Here is an 18,348-nt window from a genome sequence, read left to right on the forward strand (position 1 = left end):
CAGTGGCTGGATTGGTAGTGTTGTCACTGTGTGTCTGTACCTGTGTGTATGTGTATGTAGTGTTGCCATTGTGTGTTTGTACCTGTGTGTATGTGTATGTAGTGTTGCCATTGTGTGTTTGTACCTGTGCGTATGTGTATGTAGTGTTGCCATTGTGTGTCTGTACCTGTGTGTATGTGTATGTAGTGTTGCCATTGTGTGTTTGTACTTGTGTATATGTGAATGTGGAGGGCAAACTGTAGGAAATGTTTTGGGGCAAGAGCTTAAAGGGGACAATAATGAATTCTTTTCTTTTTCATTTCTGAAATTTTAGCTAGATTCAGAAGATACCAGATGATGTTTTTCAAGAGGAAAAAAATGAAGAGATGTAATACAATCACAAAGCTGAGAGGTTAGAGCTGGTGATACAGATTTGAAAGTGATTGAAGTGTTGGTGGTAACCTAAAAATATACAAATGTTAAAATCCTCAGTCTGTAATAAGTGCTAGGGACTGACCAGTGATAGCTGGTATTGTGGACCAGCTCTGTGTGTGTATGTGTGAAAGAGAGAGAGACAGAGAGAGAAAGAGACAGAAGCAAATACCTAATATTTATTGAGTACCTGTTATAGGTAAACACTCTCATATCAACTCTATGAGGTAGTTGTTAGCAGCGAGATAGCCCCTTTTTTCAGAATGAAGAAAATGGAGACCCCGAGAGGGTAAGCAATGTGTCCTTAGTCACACATTAGACAGTGGTAGAGACTTCTGTCAGCCAGTGCCTCTCCCTCTATCCTGCACTGCTTTATATATTGGACATTTTAGGCGAATCTTTACACGCTTCAGGGCTTTCTCAGCACCAGCCGTTCTACTCCTACTCCTGAGGGTGGAGGGCAGTCCTTAACATGCCCTCCCCTTCCTTTGCTTCCACCTCCTGCACAATTCATTTCCAGGGGTTTCCAGTCAGATAGTATTGCCTTAATAACAGTGCTTACATTTGGATAGTGCTCTACTTTCCAATCGCTGCAAATAAATGGGAATGTGATGGGAACGGAGAGTAAATCCAGACAGTCCACAGAGTCAATGAAACCCGCGCACTGGGTCTCTACTGACGGCTGCTTTGGGATAGTTAGTTGCTTGGGACGGGTCTCCAGTCCTCTATCATTTTTCTCACTCTCCACTCCTTCCAACCTTTTCAGCTGCACAAGTGGCTATTGGACTGCCATTTTTTCTCATCCTTTTATGTCTGCTTGTGGTGCCGTGGGGGATTTTTTCTCCCTGCCTTCAGGAGAGGCATAAATTGGGACCCAAGCCGGACCTCTTTGGACACAGAGGTGCACCCATGGTAGGTCTGAGCATGATGGACTTGGGTGAGTACCAGTGAGCATGGGTTTATGAATGAGAGATGGGGACCTCAGAAATGTAGGAATCTCTGAAGAGGAAAAGGGGTTGGCTTTGATGACAAGAATAAAGGGTTCATTGTAGATGTTGGACTTGAACCCAAGTCACCTAACTCTCAGTCCATTTCTATTTACTGTGCCCAGTGACATGTGCTCAGATGAGCAGAGTCCCAGATCATATTGGATAGAAGAGAATATAGGCAGGCTCTTTGAAACAATTGCCAAAGGAGCCAAAATCTGCTTCCTAAGACCCTGTTATTATTGGGCTCCCTCCGTGCTGTAAAAGGGATGTTGTGGGGAGAAAGAGCTAGAGGGTCTGATGTCCTTTTCTTCCACAGCTGGCGCCTGAGAACACCATGATGTCCTTTGAGAAAGCTATTGAAAATGGGGCGTTTGGGCTGAAGACTGATGTATATTTAAGGTAGGAAAGCAGGGGCTGGGTGGGGAGGAGATAAGGTCAATGCCATGGAAGATGACCAGCCTGGCCCAAGTTGTAGAGAGGACAAGCCTCTGGGAGTTTCTCCTGTGTTCCTAGCCACATGTGCACACACACACACACACACACAGGCGAACCACTTCTCCCTTGCAAGCATACATCTGTATCACTACATTTTAAATTATAAAGTCATAAATCATACAGACTCTATACAGACTCCACACACAATTCTAATTTGTCCCTATTGCAAACCATGCTTAACACTTAACCCCAAGTACTACCAACAATATGTTTACCTAACAGTCCCTTGACACTTATTATATTCCAAGCCTTCTTCTGAGTGCTATTGAGAGGCAAGTAAGTACTATACTCCTGCCTAAGGGATGTTCCCAGCCAGTGAAGGAGACATGGCATGTTTACCCCAGTATGAGACCATTTGTGGCGTGTGCCTTCCGGAAAGATATATCAAACAAGGAGGAAAAGGTCACCTCCTATTATGGGAAAAAAGACCTGTGTACTCAGAATTGTGTTTGGGTTGAGTCTTGAAGGAAAAATATTACTCTATGAAGCAGATATGGGGAAAGATGGTATTTCAGGCAGAGGCAACAGCTTGTTCAAAGGAATATAAATCAGAAATTGCAAGTTTGTATATCAGTGAGCCAGCCTGTATGGATGCCAGATTGATATCCTTTGAGGTCAGGTGAGGGCCATATGAGAAGTAAGAATGGCTGCAAGGCTCACTGGATCTGGATCGTTGAGATCCTTAAATGTGTAATGGGCAGCCATTGTAGGTTTTAACAGATTTCCCATTGTTTTAAAAGATGTGATTTAGAAAAATTCATCTAGCAATCTGTGAGAGAGACTTCTCAAGGAGATGGGCACTGGGCTGTAACAATGTCCAAGGGAAAACAATGGAATACTTGGATCAGAGCAGTGGTGTGGACAAAAGACCTGCTTGCTATAAAATCTATGTACCTGAGCAGCCTGGAAGTAGAAAGGCTTCATCTCTAGCATGAGGATTTTGTGAATGTGGTGTGTACAAACTGCCTTTGCCGCCTTTCTGTGAGGCAAACAGAAAAGAAATGAACAAATTCAGAGATGAGGAAATGTGGTTTGAACCTAGATTCAGTGAAGGGAAATGTATTGGTAAGGTCATAAGGCTGGAATGTCCCTGATAAAGCCAGGATTGGACCTAGATTTCCTGACCCCAGACTGGGGTTCTTGATATTCCCAACAATAACGACTGTTCCATGCACAATGTTTGAATCAGGGTTTTGAAACAGGATGTTCTGTCAGAGCTCCTGGGTTTATTTGTGGAAGTGCTTGGTGGTCATGGCATAATGTGGTAAAGTTGCTGAGCTCCTGACACATGGTCTTTCTCTCTTCCCTTGTTTCTGTGACTTCAGCTGTGATGTAGATAGATGATCCTTCCAGCACCCCAGTTTCTCTACTTGATGACATCTTCATTTCCAGTGATCATCTCCATATACTCCACCGTTTACATTGATGGCTATACCCTAAGCTGATCAATACCCAAAATTGCATATCAGTCAGGTCAGGAATATTACCCCAGTAACTTGAACAGGAAAAATGTGATATCAGTCATTGCTAAGTGGTAAATGTGGTTAACTACTTAAATTGGTAGAGGACCTGGTCAGTATAAAGGAGCAAGTGTAGCTAGTGGAACTTTTGTTCCAGAAGAAATAAATGTAGTAAGCGAATTTCACCCTGTGCTTTCTAAGAATAACAATACAAACAAACGCACAAATTAAAAACTAGGCAAAATTCACCAAGCAACTGACAGAAGACTCTGAAAGGTGGAGAAATGAAGGTGGACTGGCTAGGAGGGTTCATAAGACTCAAGGAAATACCATGTAGGTAGTGAGTTCCCTGTTTTTGTTGTTTTGTTTTTATCTTCATATATTCTTATGTGAGCTCCGGAGACACCTGAAACCCAGAAAACACTTGTACTGGCAGATGGGGGAAAAAAAGAACCCCCTCCAAAGGCTACTTTTTCTAGCAAAAGCCTGGGAGAAGTGCAGCCTAGCAGGATATAAACATGTTGACTATAGCAGCCCTACTCAGGTGAACATCACAATAAAGCCATTCTCCCCCCTCCCCCACCTGGGGCTCTGGTCCTAGAGATGATGGGCAGATCCCTGTCTTCCATTCCTGGCCTATGTAAGAGGGGTAACCCTTTTCTCACTCTCTTAACTAGAGGGTAAGCAGAGATTTATTGAGAGTATTTGTCTAGAGAAAGTAATTTTTATTGTGGTAAAATATACTTACCATAAAATTTACCATTTTATTCATATTTAAGTGTATAGTTCAATGGCATTAAGTATATTCACCTTATTTTGCTACCATCACCACCATCCATCTCTAGAACTTTTTCATCTTCTCAAACAGAAACTCTCTACCTATTAAATACAAATTACTTGATCTCCCCTTTCCTCAGGCCCTTGCAACCATAGTTCTGTTTTCTCTCTTTATGAACTGGTCTACTCTAGTTACCTCACCAGTGGAATCATACAGTGCCTGTCCCCCTTGTTTCTGGCTCATTTTACTTAGCACGATGTCAGGGTTCACCTATATTGTAGCATTTGTCAAAATTTTCTTCCTTTTTTATTGTGTTAAAAACATAAAATGTAAAATTTATCATCTTCACCACTTTTAAGTATACAGTTCAGAAATGTTAACTGTATTCACATTGCTGTGGGACAGACTCTCTAACTGTTTCATCTTGGAAATCTGCACCTTTATAGCCATTATGCAACACCTCCCTCTTGCCTCTCCCCTTAGCCCCTGGTAACTACCATTCTACTTTCCTTTTCTATTAATTTGACTACTTTAGATACCTTATATAAGTGGAATCATACAGGATTTGTATTTTTTTGACTATCTTAGTTCACTTAGCATAAAGTCCATAAGATTCATCCATGTTCTAGCATGTGACAGGCTTTCCTTCCCTTTTCAGGCTGAATAGTATTCCATTGTGTGTGTGTGTGTGTGTGTGTGTGTGTATACGTATATATACACATTTTGCTTATCCATTCATGTACCAATGGACATTTTGATTGCTTCCACCTCTTGACTATTTTGAATAATGTTGGTATGAACATGAATGTTCAAATATCTTTTCGACATCCTGCTTTCTATTCTTTTGCATATATACCTAGTCATGGAATTGCTGGATGATTTGGTAATTCTATGTTTAATTTTGTGAGAAACTGCTATGCTAGGGAAAGGGAATTTTTAAACCTGTATATAATATCCTGGGCAGACCTTTGTATAACCCATACATGAGACCACACAGAAGTAACACGGAAGATTTGATGCCTGAATATTGGTCTGGAACACCATCCAGGTTTTTTTAATTAATTAATTAATTTATTTATTTATTTTAAATCCTCACCGGAGGACATTTTTTCCATTACTTTTCAGAGAAAATAGAAGAGAAGGGGAGAGGGAGAGAGGGAGAAAAAGAGAGAAACATCAATGTGAGAAAAACACATTCATTAGTTGCCTCCCCCACATGTCCCAACTGGGGCAGAGGACTGAGCCTGCAACCAAGGTACATACCCTTGGTCTGAATTGAACCCAGGACCCTTCAGTCCATGGGCTGACACTCTAACCACTGAGCAAAACTGGCTAGGGCAACACCATCCAGGTTTTAGATTGACCTCTCAGTAGCACATAATGAGAACCGTCAGAAAAACATTATGAAGCCTTTGAAAACTAAATTGACATTTGAACCATAGCCTACAGACGTGGAACAAGGCATGTGTACGGAACCTAAACATGGTGACTCTCCTAATATAGATTTAAATAAGAACCAGAATGTCATGATATTCGAACTGTCCAGGATATAATTCAAAATTTTCATTATGCCAAAATCTATAAAAATCTCAACTTAATGAGAACAGGAATCAATAGATGATAATACCAAGTAAACAGATACTGGAATTAATCTAAGAATTTTCAAACAGCTATCATAAACTGTCTTCGACAAACAATTATGAACACTCATTAAACAAATGAAAAAATAGAAATTCTTAGCAAAGAAATAGAAGGAATAAAGAACAACCAAATGGAAATAAAAGTTCTTTAGAGAAAATAAGTGATTAAAAATGTCAACTTGTATACATATATCAAATCATTATGTTGTAACCTAAAACTAATATAATGTTATATGTCAATTGTATTTCAATAAAATGGGTGAAAAAATCAACTTAATCAGGAATAAAGAAACAACAACGGAGAGGGTGATATAAATATATAAAACAGACAGTTCTCTTCCTCCAGAGTTTAAAAATCATGTTTAATGGTTAAAAGCAAAAAATACAACATTGTCTGATATATTGTGATATATTTAATATGTTAAATATATTTTCATGTACAGGGTTGGGTAAAAGTAGGTTTACAGTTGTTTGTTTGGGAAATAATACAATAATAATTAATAATACAAGAATAAATTCTGTGTTTAGTGCACTTACAGCTATAAACCTACTTTTGCCCCACTCTGTATTTAAGACAACTAAATCATAAATAAGTAAAGGGGGTAGGGTAAAAGGGACCTAAAAAGTGTTTATGTTTCTACAATCTACTTGAAGTGGTAGAATTTTGACCCTAGTAGAATGTGATAAGTATATATATAGTCATGCATATTGTTTTAAGGGAAGTAATTATAAATATTGTACCTAAGAAGTGTGAGGGGAGGAGTGGGGAGACAGAGGGGAGAGAGAGGGAGAGCAGTAATTTCTCTCAGTATTGGCCTACCCTTTAACATCCATGGTGAACAAATGTCAGATATTTCAATAAATATATGACATGCCAAGCCAGATTAGAGCCTGAGGCAAAAGGAAAAATCAGTAATAATAATTCTATCTATCTATCTATCTATCTATCTATCTATCTATCTATCTATCTATCTATCTATCTATCTATCTACCTACCTACCTATCTATCTGTCTTAAATATATCTTTTATTGATTTCAGAGAGAGGAAGGAGAGGGAGAGAGAGAGATAGAAACATCAATGATGAGAGTCATTGGTTGGCTGTCTCCTGGCATGTGTCCTGACCGGAAATCAAACCATGATCTCTTGGATCCTAGGCCGATGCTCAACCACAGAGCCACACCTGGCTAGGCATTCTGTCTATATTTAAAAATTAATATTTTGTTTATTGTGGATTTTTATATTGATTTAAAAAATGTTACATTAAAATAGCATTTATCTTGATTATTAATTCTTTGGAGGACCACCCTTATATTCTACACCTGAAGTGAGTACCCCACCATTTTGCTGTTTGTTTTTCTCATTCTTGCCTTCTTTTAGATTGTTTAGGACTTTATCTCTACTACTGGCTTATTAGATACACCTCTTTTGTTTAGTGGTTGCATTAGAGTTACAGTATGATCTTTAAGGGATCGCCTCTTCCTTTAAATATTATACATTATTTTTGCATAAAATACAAGTCTTTTAACAGCATATTTCCATTTCACCTCTCCCATCATTTGATCTATTACAGTCAGGTGTCTCACAATACATTGTTATTAAATTTAGCTTTTAACAGTCTTTTTAAAAATTAAAAAATGAGAGTCCTGGCCAGTGTGTCTCAGTTGGTTAGGTGTCATCCCATGTACCAAAAGGTTACTGGTTGGATTCCTGTGGTCAGGGCACATGCCTGGGTCATGGGCTTGATCCCCTGTAGGGATCTGCAGGAGGCAGCTGATTGATGTTTGGCTCTCACATTGATGTTTCTCTTTCACTCTCTCTCTTCCTCTCTCTCTAAAAATCAATAAAAAAATCTTTTTAAAAAATTTAAAAATGAGAAAAAAGTTTTAAATGTTACTCATGTTTATCATGTCTTGTACTTTTCATTCTTTTGTGTAAATGCAAGTTTCCAATTGGTATCTACTTTTTGCCCAAAAAATGTCTTATAATTTTTCTTATAATGCAGGTCTGCTAGAAATGAATTAGCCTGTCTTTTGTTTGCATGAAAACATTTCCCTTTTCCTCTTTTTGATGTTAAATATAACTTTATTTTGTGCCTGGAGGTGATTTTTGTGTGTCAGAAACATTTTACTTTGGTTGAAATAAAAATAGGTGTTTAATTTGTTAAATTCAGGAAACTAGTTCTTAGGCTTTTAAATTTACTTATAAACCTTACTGCATTTATAAGTCTAACATTTTAACCATCATTTTTGAGGGTCTTTGAATAATACTTAATCCATTTTAGTTAAGTACTTTAGATGTATTAAACTGCAGTTATGCATTTAATAATTTTCTTTTTTTGGTACAGCAGTTTTCTAACTTAAATATTTCGAGAATACTTAAGTACTTTTTGTAAATCTAGTATGTTAAATGTATAACTATATAAATCTTAAATGTTCTCATATCTTTCAATTTTTAAAAAATATAGTTAGATTTGAACTTAAAATCACAAGTGTAGATCATTTATTCAACTTCATATTTCAAATTGGAATTACAGAGGTAACCTAGGCCAAATTCTCTTAAACATACTTAAAATACCAAATACTCAAAGATTCCTTAAGCACAAATATTAATTACATAGGTATAATTGTTTTAAAATATATATTCAATTCTTCATCTTTCCACTTTGAAATGCACTTATTCACCAAGAAAACCATTATGTCATCTGGGTTGCTATCCCAAGTATATATTTTGTGGTGGCCTTTTTTTAATTTTAAAAAATTGCGGTAAAATATAAAACATAAAATTTACCATCTTAATAATTTTTATATGTATAGTTTAGTGGTATTATATATATTTGTAATGTGCAAATTTCAACCATCATTCTCCATAGCTCTTTTCATCTTGTAAAACTGAAACTCTATACCTATTAAACAATACTCTCGGATTCGCTCCTCCTCTCAGCCCCTGGAACCCCATTTTACTTTCTCTATGTATAATTTTGACTACTCTAGGTACTCATGTAAATGGAATCATATAGTATTTGTTTTTTGTGACTGGCTTATGTCACTTAGCATAATCACCTCAAGGTAGCATATTTCAGAATTTCCATCCTAAAAAAGATGAATAGTATTCTATTGTATGTATATACCACATTTTGCTATTCTATTTATCAGTTGGTAGACACCTGTGTTGCTTTGCATTTTAGCTGTAGTGAATAATGTTGTTAGGAACATGGTTGGATAAATATCTGTTTGAAACTCTGCTTTCAGTTCTTTGGGGATATATCCATAAGTGGGGTTGCTGGATCATATGGCAATTCTATTTTTAATGTATTGATATAAGTTATAATATAATGCATAATATAATAATCTTATATTCCACAGTGGCTGTACCATCTTATGTTCCCTCCAACAATGCACAAGGGTTCCAGTTTTGCCACAGTCTTGCCAACACTTGTTTTCTTTTTTTAATAGTAGCTGTCCTTCTGGTGTGAGGTGGTTTCTCATTATAGTTTTGATTTGCATTTCCGTAGTGATTAGTGATGTTGAGCATCTTTTCATGTGCTTGTTAGCCATTCAAAATTTATTATTATTATTTTTTTAGAAATGTCTATTCAAGCCCTTTGCCCAATTTTGAATCAAGTTTATTTTGTTTGTTTGTTTTGCTGTTGAGATTTAGGAGTTCTTTATCCATTTATTTATATCATCTTTTTTTTTTTTTCATATATCTTTATTGATTTCAGAGAGAGGAAAGGAGAGGGAGAGAGATAGAAACATCAATGATGATAGAGTCATTGATTGAGCCCGCAACCCGGGCATGTGCCCTGACCAGGAATCGAACCCCGATCGCCTGGATCCTAGGTCGACGCTCAACCGCTGAGCCACGCCTGGCTGGGCTATTTATATCATCTTTAATTGCTTTCAGCAATGTTTTCTAGTTTTCATTTTTTTAAGTCTTTCACCAATTTGGTTATTTTCTAAGTTACTTAATTTTTTTTTGAAGCGAATGTAAATGGCCTTGTCTATGTAATTTCCTTTTCAGATTGTTCATTGTTAGTGTATAGAAGTGGAACTGATTTTTGTGGGTAGACTTTGTATCCTGCTACTTTGCTGAATTTATGTATTCATTTTTTTTTTTTATGGGGATCTTTAGGGTTTTCTACATATAAGAAAGATCATGTCATCTGAAAACAAGTAATTTGTTTTTCCCCATTCCAATTTGGATGCCTCTTTAACATTTTCTTTTTAATTTATTTTTCAGCCACAGTTTACATTCAAATTCATTCCACACCAGTTCAGATGTATAGCAAAGTGGCCAGAAAAACATGCTCTCTAGTCCCTCTGCTGTCTCAAGCACCCACCTGGCCCCATACCCCGTTATCTCAACACTATTGACTATATTATCTGTGTTGTAATCCACATCTCTGTGGCTGTTCTGCAACTACCAATTTGTACAGCTTAATCCCTTCATCTTTTCCACCCAGTTCCCCATCCTCTCCACGCCCCCATACAGCTGCCAGTCTGTTCTCTGTATCTGTGAGTCTGTTTCTATTTTGTTTGTTTGTTTTGTTCATTAGGTTCAACATATAAATGAAATCATATGGTCTTTCTCTGACTGGCTTATTTCACTTACCATAATGCCCTCTAGGTCCACAGTTTGGATTCCTCTTATTTTTCTGTGTTGCCTAATTGCTCTGATTAGAACTTCCCTTACTACTATGAGCAGAAGTGGTGAAGGCAGACATCCTTGCTTTGTCCTAATTTTAGGAGAAAAACTCTCAGCCTTTTACCATTGAATATGATGTTCTCTGTGAGTCTTTTATTATGTTGGGTTAGTTTTGCTATATTATGAGTTTGTGAGTTCGTTTGTTTTTTAAATCATGAAAGGATGTTGAATTTTGCCAAATTCTTTTCTGCATTAATTGAGATAATCATGTTTTCTTTCCCTTTCGTGGTGTTAATGTGGTGTATTAAATTGATTAATTTTGGTATATTGAACCACCTTTTCACTTCAGGAATAAATCCCACTTGGTCATGGTATATAATCCTTTTAATACAATGCTGAATTCCATTTGCTAGTATTTTGTTTAGTATTTTTGTATCGTATTCATAAAGGATATTCGTCTGTAGTTTTATTTCTTGTAGTGAGTTTGTCTGGATTTTGAATCATGGTATCCCTCAAACTCTGTTCACCTTCTACAGTCTTTACTCAGACTCAGTAACATATATTGTGCTGTCTTCAGGTTCACTGATTCATTCTTCTGCCTGCTTAAATCTGTCTTTAAATTCCTCTAGTCAGTTTTTTCATTTCTGAAACTGACTAGAATTTCTTTTTGGTTTCTTTTTAAATTTTTTATCCTTTATTAATATTTCAATTTTATTCACATACTGTTTTCTTGACCTTATCCACATCTCTCTTTACTTCTTTGAGTGTCTTTAAGACAGCTATTTTAAAGTCCTTGTTTAATATATCTGCCAGTAGCTCTTTCAGGGATAGTTTTTGTTTATTTATTTTTTAACTTAGAATGGGCCATACTTTCCTATTTGTTTGTGTTCCTTGTTTTTTGTTTGTTTGTTTGTTTGTTGTAGAAAAGTAGACATTTGAGTCTTATAATATGGTGACACTGGAAATCAGATTCTCTCCTTTTCCAGAGTTCACTGTTTGTTTTTTTGCTTTTGTTTTTTATCTCTGTAGGATGTCTCTGTGACATGGGTCACATTGAGGTGTAAACTTAAGGTCTTCTTAGGTTCTTCTGATTCTTTCTTTTGGCATGCATAGTCACTTTCTAATTTTCCCCATATATGCAGCTGCAGATGTTTTTAATGTGCTGATCTTTAATGTCTGGCTTTCAGAAGGGGAAAAGGGAAAAAAATGATGAGAGGAAAAAGGAGTCCTGGACTTTTAAATGCCCTGAAGTCACTTCAGCCAGAAGGTGAGGGCTCTGCAACAGTGGGGAGAGATTCAATAACGGTGGTTGCCTTCCTCTCTGTCTGCTTTTCTGTGACAAGAAGCAGCAATCAGCAACCAGAGCACAGATCCCTTATATTTGGAGTACAGGGTACTTTTTGCCACTCCAGCTCTCACTAGCTTCTGTATAAGCTGTTCCAGGAATCTGTACACAGTTGCTTGCCTTGTGGCTAGGGTAGAGGTATGGGTAGCTGCTGCTGGGCTAAGTTCTGAAATCAACTGAAATTAACTTCAGTTTACTTCTGTGATTTTCCTGAAAGTTGCAAGGCTTCAATAGGCTCCATAGTTCCAAAACAGTTACATCAAAGTCAGCCAGGGCAGTTGTCTAGGTGGGCAAACAGATTACTGTTCTTCTTACTCTGCCATCTTCTTGGCATTTTCTCTTTTTTCCTTCATTTTGAAGAATTTTAAGTTGACAGTTGATTTCCTTCAGCATTTAAAGTATATTGTTTCATTGTTTTATATCTTTCATATTTTTAATGATAAATCTCTTCTGTGCTTATCTTTATTACTGTCAAAATATGCCTTTTCCCCTTCCCTAGCTACTTTTACAATTTTCTTTCCCTCATCAGTTTTTCACCAATTTTGTTATAATTTTTCTTAATGTGGAATGTGTATATGTACTCTTATATTTATCCTTCTTGGTATTTATTAAGATTTTTGGATCAACTGATATATAATTTTCATCAAATGTTGAAGATTTTTTTGGGATCTAATCACACGTAATTTAAGACTGCTTGATATTTTCTCAGAGGTCATTCAGATAGACTCTATTGCAACAGAATAGATATTCTATTCTTACTAGTGAAAATTTCTGTGATTTCATCCAGTGAAAATTTCATGTTAGTTATTATATTTTTCAGCTCTAGAATTTCCTTTTTTTTTTTACTACTGTATAGTTATGTCATCATTATATTCATGTTTTTCTTTATATCTATTATATAAATCATGTACATTTTTGTTTTATGTTATTTAATACCCTTATTTACTACTTCTATTATGTCTGTCATTTCCAAGTTTTCTTTATTGAGTAATTTCTCTTGGTTATGGTTACATTTTCCTGCTTTTTATATGTCTGGTAAATTTTTGTTACATAATAGACATTACAAGTTTCATAGAGTTTTACTCTGCATATGTACAGATTTGATAGTTAGCCATACACTAAAGCCATACACTATTTTCATAGTATTTATTTATTTATTTAGCATAGCTCCATCTTCTATGGGACTCTAGCGCACAAATTCTAGCTGTCTTAACCTCTCCTTAGTCTGATCTCTTTCTCTTCATTTCAGCATGGTAGCTGAGTGCATTTTAGGTTCTCCCTCCCTGTGTTCACCTGCAAAAAGGAAGCCTGGGTAATGGTAGAGCTTATTTCATTTATTTATCTTTTCTCAGAGACCATCATACTGTGTGCTCCATATTGTCCTTTGGCTAAAAAAAAGTTATTTCCCTTATTTTGTTTAGTTTTCTCGTTGTTTATGGGTAGGAGGCTATGCCTCAACCCTGTTACTCCCTCCTGGCCATTATAGGATTCTCTTCATAGGAATTTTAATAGGAAAGGAACAGAGATTTTTTCATAAAAGCAGAGATCCTTTAAGGCAAATACCATATAAGAGAACCAGGAACTTTTCTAATGATACCATCTGACGTGAAGGGTCTAGGACCAGAAATACTCAGGTCAGGTGTCTAGCTGGAAAATGGGTCGGAAAAACACAGGGGGATTGTATGGATGTCTGCTTAGTGTAGTGCTGGGATTTCAGGGCCTGGCCCCATCACCATCCCACTCACCTTACTCTCAGGTCACTACTGTCTTTACTGTTCTTTTTCTGTTGTTGTTAATCCTCACCCGAGGATATTTTTTCCATTGCTTTTCAGAGAGAGTGGAAGGGAGGGAGGGAAGGGGGAGGGAGAGAGAGAGAGAGAGAGAGAGAATGATAGATGGATGGATAGATAGATGATAGATAGATAGATAGATAGATAGATAGATAGATAGATAGATAGATAGATATAGAAAGAAAAGAAAGAAAGAGAAAGAGAAAGAAAGAAAGAAAGAAAGGAAAGAAAAAGAAAGAAAGAAAAGAGAGAAAGAAAGAGAGAAAGAAAGAGAGAGAGAGAAAGAGAGAGAGAAAGAGAGAGAAAGAGAAAGAAAGAGAAAGAAAGGAAGAAAGGAAGAAAGGAAGAAAGAAACATCGATGTGAGACACATTTTTGGTTGCCTCCCGCACTTGCCCTGACTGGGGGCAGGGAGTGAACCTGCAACCTAGGTACATGCCCTTGACTGAGAGTTGAACCCTTCACCCTTTGGTTGTAGGGCCAATACTCTAACCACTGGGAAACACTGGCCAGGACTCTACTATTCTTTTGATGCCAGAAAGCCCCTGGACAGGAAGTTAATCTTTTACCATCACTGATATGATTATTATATGTCACAAAAGATTGATCCCTAGGGCACAAAAAATATGAACATCAAAGTATAAATGACTGGTACTTAGGCCTTTGTTGAGATTTGGGAGGGAGTAAGGAACCCTAGTAAGACTTGTGACCTTGATGAACTTTCTGAGAACCCTATCTACCAAGGTGGCTGAGTTCAACTACCCACCCCTTTCCATCTTTCCCCCCTTGGCCTGCAGTTATGATGGGGTGCCTTTTCTCATGAATGACAATGACCTGAGAAGAACAACCAATATCAAGAAGGTCCTGCCAGATGAGTCCCTCACACCAGTTTCCTACTTCTTTTGGGATTTTCTGTCGACTCTGAATGCTGGCGAATGGTTTATACAATCACAGGTAAGACACATTCTCCAGCTCAACAATTCTACATTGATTCCCTCTCCTGTACAAGGTCGTGCATTGCATCTGGAGATAAAGGCTTTAGGTGAAGATAGTCAAGTGTACATACAATTTAATTCCAGTTTGGTAGCAGGATTATAGCATTAGCAGAAGGGCTTTTCCAGTAATGCAGTCAAATCTAATTACTGATTTCTACAGTCTCTAGAAATTCTGAAAACAAACTTTTAATCATACTATTGCCATTTAATTCCTTTTTATCCAAGCATTTCATAAAACTTTTATAGTGTGCTTACCATGTACATTATATTTTCCCAGGCATTTTGAGTAGCTCACAATCATAGATAAGGAAGATTAGGAAACATTGTTTCTTAATGCTCTCTTCTTACAATTCAGAAAGTATTTATTGAGTACCTATTGGGTATTAGATACAAGGAATGCAATGATGAATAAACATACACCCAGCCTTAATGGAGTTTACTGGCTAGAATATGAAACAATCAATTACATTACATTGTAATAAGTGCTAAACTAGAGTCAATTTCAGGTTGCTAATTTCTGTTTTATAACTCACCAAGTTTGCAGTAATTTGTTATAGCAGCCCTTGGAAACTAATACAGTCTGTATAACACATCTTTATATTATCTCCAGTTATTTCTATATCTAAAGAATTTGAACTTTTGTTCAAATTCATAGGAATTACTCATGGCTTTCAATTTTTAAATCTTTTAGGACATTATATGCCATAATACTACAATAGCAAATGTAACCTATACAAGGATATCTGATTGGGAATTAGACTGATTTATATAATCAAGTTGAGTCACAATCTTTAAGTATAATTGTGGCAATCCACCACTGACTCACTGTATGTCTATCTATTCATCCGTCCATCCATCCATCCATCCATCCATCCATCCATCCATCCATCCATCCATCCATCCATCCATCCATCTTTTAAGGCTGTTGATTAGAACTCAGTCAAACCTTGGTTCTTGAAGGTCTCCCATCTTGAACAATTCAGTTCTCAACCAAGTTGTTCACGGTAAAAAATGTCTCAGTTGTTGAATATCCCTTTCATGCTGATACATCAGCATGACACAAAGTGTCTCTCAGACCACAAAGGAGAGAATACGAGTCATTTTACCACTAAACCTAAACCTAAATCTTGTGTTGTTAATATCTCAGGAAATTGTGCTATGAATATTTTTTGTGTTTTTTTGGCTTTTGTTGCTGGCAAATGGACAACTAGCACAATTTTAAACATAAAGAGGCCATCAAGAGTGCTAATGTTGCTAAGGGTGTGAAAGAAACAATGATCACAGACACTTGAAGAGGAAAAAAAAACTATTATTGATTTGGATAAATGAAAAGCAGCATTTCGGAGGCAGTGATATGTGAAAAAGCAAAGATGCTGCATACTGACCTCCTGAAAGACACCCCTGGAACAAGTGCAGAAAGTGGTTCTTTTAAGGCTAGTAGGGGATGGTTCGATAAATTTAAGAAAAGTGTTTGTTTATAGATTAAACAGTACATTCGACATGTACTGTATATAAGAAAGTTTAAAACATGGAATCATTTTTGAGTCTGGAACAAATTAATTCAATTTACATTATTTCTAATGGGAACAAATGATTTGGTTTTTGAACAAATTGCCTATTGAACAGCCTTCTGGAATAAATTAAGTTTGAGAACCAAGGTTCCACTGTATTTATTTTTTTTAATCACATTCACTTTAGAAGCATTAATTTCAGATTTGCCCAGAGTTGGCAAGGGATAGTATGTTCAGCATATTTTCTTTTCATTTCATTTTATTATTTTAAAAAAATTTTATTTTTTAATTAAAGTTTACATTCAATATTATTTTGTATTCGTTTTGGGTGTACACATAGTGGTTAGACAATAATATACTTTACAAAGGGTTCCCCCAATATTTCCAATACCCACCTGGCACCATACATGGTTATTACAATATTATTGACTATATTCCCTATGCTGTAATTTACATCCCAGTTACTATTTTGTAACTACCAATCTGTACTTCTTCTTTACCTCTTTCACTCAGTCCCTCAAACATCCTTCCCTCTGGCTACCATACAGTTTGTTCACTGTATGTATGAGTCTGTTTCAATTTTGTTTGTTTTGTTCTTTAGATTCCACGTATAAGTGAAATCATATGGTATTTGTCTTTCTCTGAATTACTTCACTTAACATAATACCCCCTAGGTCCATCCATGTTGTTGCAAATGGTAAGATTTCATTCTTTTTTATGTCCAAGTAATATTCCATTGCATATATGTACCACAGCTTTTTTTATTCACTTGTGTATTGATGGGCACTTGAGTTGCTTCCATAAATTGGCTATTGTAAATTATGCTTCAGTGAACATAGGGGTGCATATATTCTTTCGAATTAGTGTTTTGGGTTTCTTTGGGTATATACCCAGAAGTGGAATTGCTTGCCCAGCATAGTTTCAAGTTGTCTACACTAGTAATAGTTTGGTGGAGCTGAATTATAGTTACAGTGATGGTTGTCTAGAAAATCTTTGAGTTGGGCAAATTATTGTTTTAATTAAGAGGAACATGATAGGCTAAATCATCAGTGTATTACCTGAAGTCGATGAAGACAGAAGTATGACCACGAAAAAAAGAACAAAAGCATTCAAAGGCGAGTTTGGCCTTTATCAGGAGAATCTTTTCATATTGCTTTTTTGATGACAGCTGTTCTACTTCATATAGTTGTTTGCTAGTTATAAGGAGCTTGGTTTAGCTGTTGACTCCTAGTGGTTCTCTGGAGAACCTAGGTTTCTGATCTCTAATGGCTGTACCTTTCCAGTTCTTGTAGGTGGATGATGTTATTTTAGTTGGGAAATGTGTATTCAAGGATCAATTCCTTCTACTTTAACTGCTCTGCTAGAGTTCATACTATCTGATATGTTCCTTTCCAGTGATATTCAAGGGCAGTCTTTCTATGCGGTATTTTCCAGCCTGTTCCTGTTAATTACAGGACTGAGATATCTTGGTTAATCCTTTGTAATATTTAGCTAAATGAGTTTTTATAAATGACTGTTATGAAGTTTGGGTGGAGATATTCCCAAAACATGTGGCTGCAAGTGACTAGTTGACAGGGAGATAATCTAGGACTTCCTGATGGGAAAGAACTCAAAACATAAGAGAAAAAGGGCAATACTTGAGGGCATGGAATTTCAAGGGTATTTTATAGTTTGGATGATTTCACTTTTCATGTATTCTTCCCACTTTTCAAGAGTATGGTGTGTATAAGGACAGGATATGTTTTAGTAAGGAGCAAAGTTTTGCATAATTTAAAATAAATATCTAAGTAAAATGTTTTCCTCTACCACAGTGTAGTAAGTTAGAATGGCTTAGATAGAGAACACAAATATATACTCGTTTTTAAAGCCATTTTAAGTTGCAGTTACTATTTAATGGGGAAATGCTTTAGCCCATCCATAAAATAAGCACGCAGTTACTAGTACAGATTCATTACCCACAGAGGGAAGAAACTGTTTTGAGAGGGTCCCTTTGGGCAAGGCTCCAATCCTTGTCTCACTTTTACAGTTTTTTCAGGATTATGTTATGATGAAGAAAAAACTGGTCACATTTTCTGATATCTTAGAAAAGTTTCCCCATCTATGTTTGTTTAATACTGCAGTCAGTGTATCCCTTCTCTGATGAGTTGTGTCATGGAGGATTTGGGGAAGTATCTATTTGAGGTTAATTGGCTCTACCAGGTAGCCATCATGAATCTGACAACCTGATTAGTTCTAGTGTTTCTTTTCAGAACTGGGGGCCACATTTTCTGCATTAATAATGCAGTTCTTG

At 36.5% G+C, this 18,348-nt stretch overlaps 1 protein-coding gene across 1 annotated transcript in view; it reads left to right on the forward strand.

Annotated features, from left to right (window-relative positions):
• The first annotated feature begins 333 nt into the window (after positions 1-333).
• The window catches only part of LOC107524444 (glycerophosphodiester phosphodiesterase 6-like), a 42,550-nt gene continuing 24,535 nt past the window's right edge, over positions 334-18,348 (forward strand). The window contains exons 1-4 of the mRNA XM_087822256.1: positions 334-391; positions 1,178-1,323; positions 1,717-1,799; positions 14,350-14,506. Of these exons, the coding sequence (XP_087678382.1) occupies positions 334-391; positions 1,178-1,323; positions 1,717-1,799; positions 14,350-14,506 (444 nt within the window). The remainder of the gene's footprint in view (positions 392-1,177; positions 1,324-1,716; positions 1,800-14,349; positions 14,507-18,348) is intronic.

The sequence above is a fragment of the Miniopterus natalensis genome, chromosome 11 (assembly GCF_054644295.1).
Source record: "Miniopterus natalensis isolate mMinNat1 chromosome 11, mMinNat1.hap1, whole genome shotgun sequence".
Lineage (NCBI taxonomy): Eukaryota > Metazoa > Chordata > Mammalia > Chiroptera > Miniopteridae > Miniopterus > Miniopterus natalensis.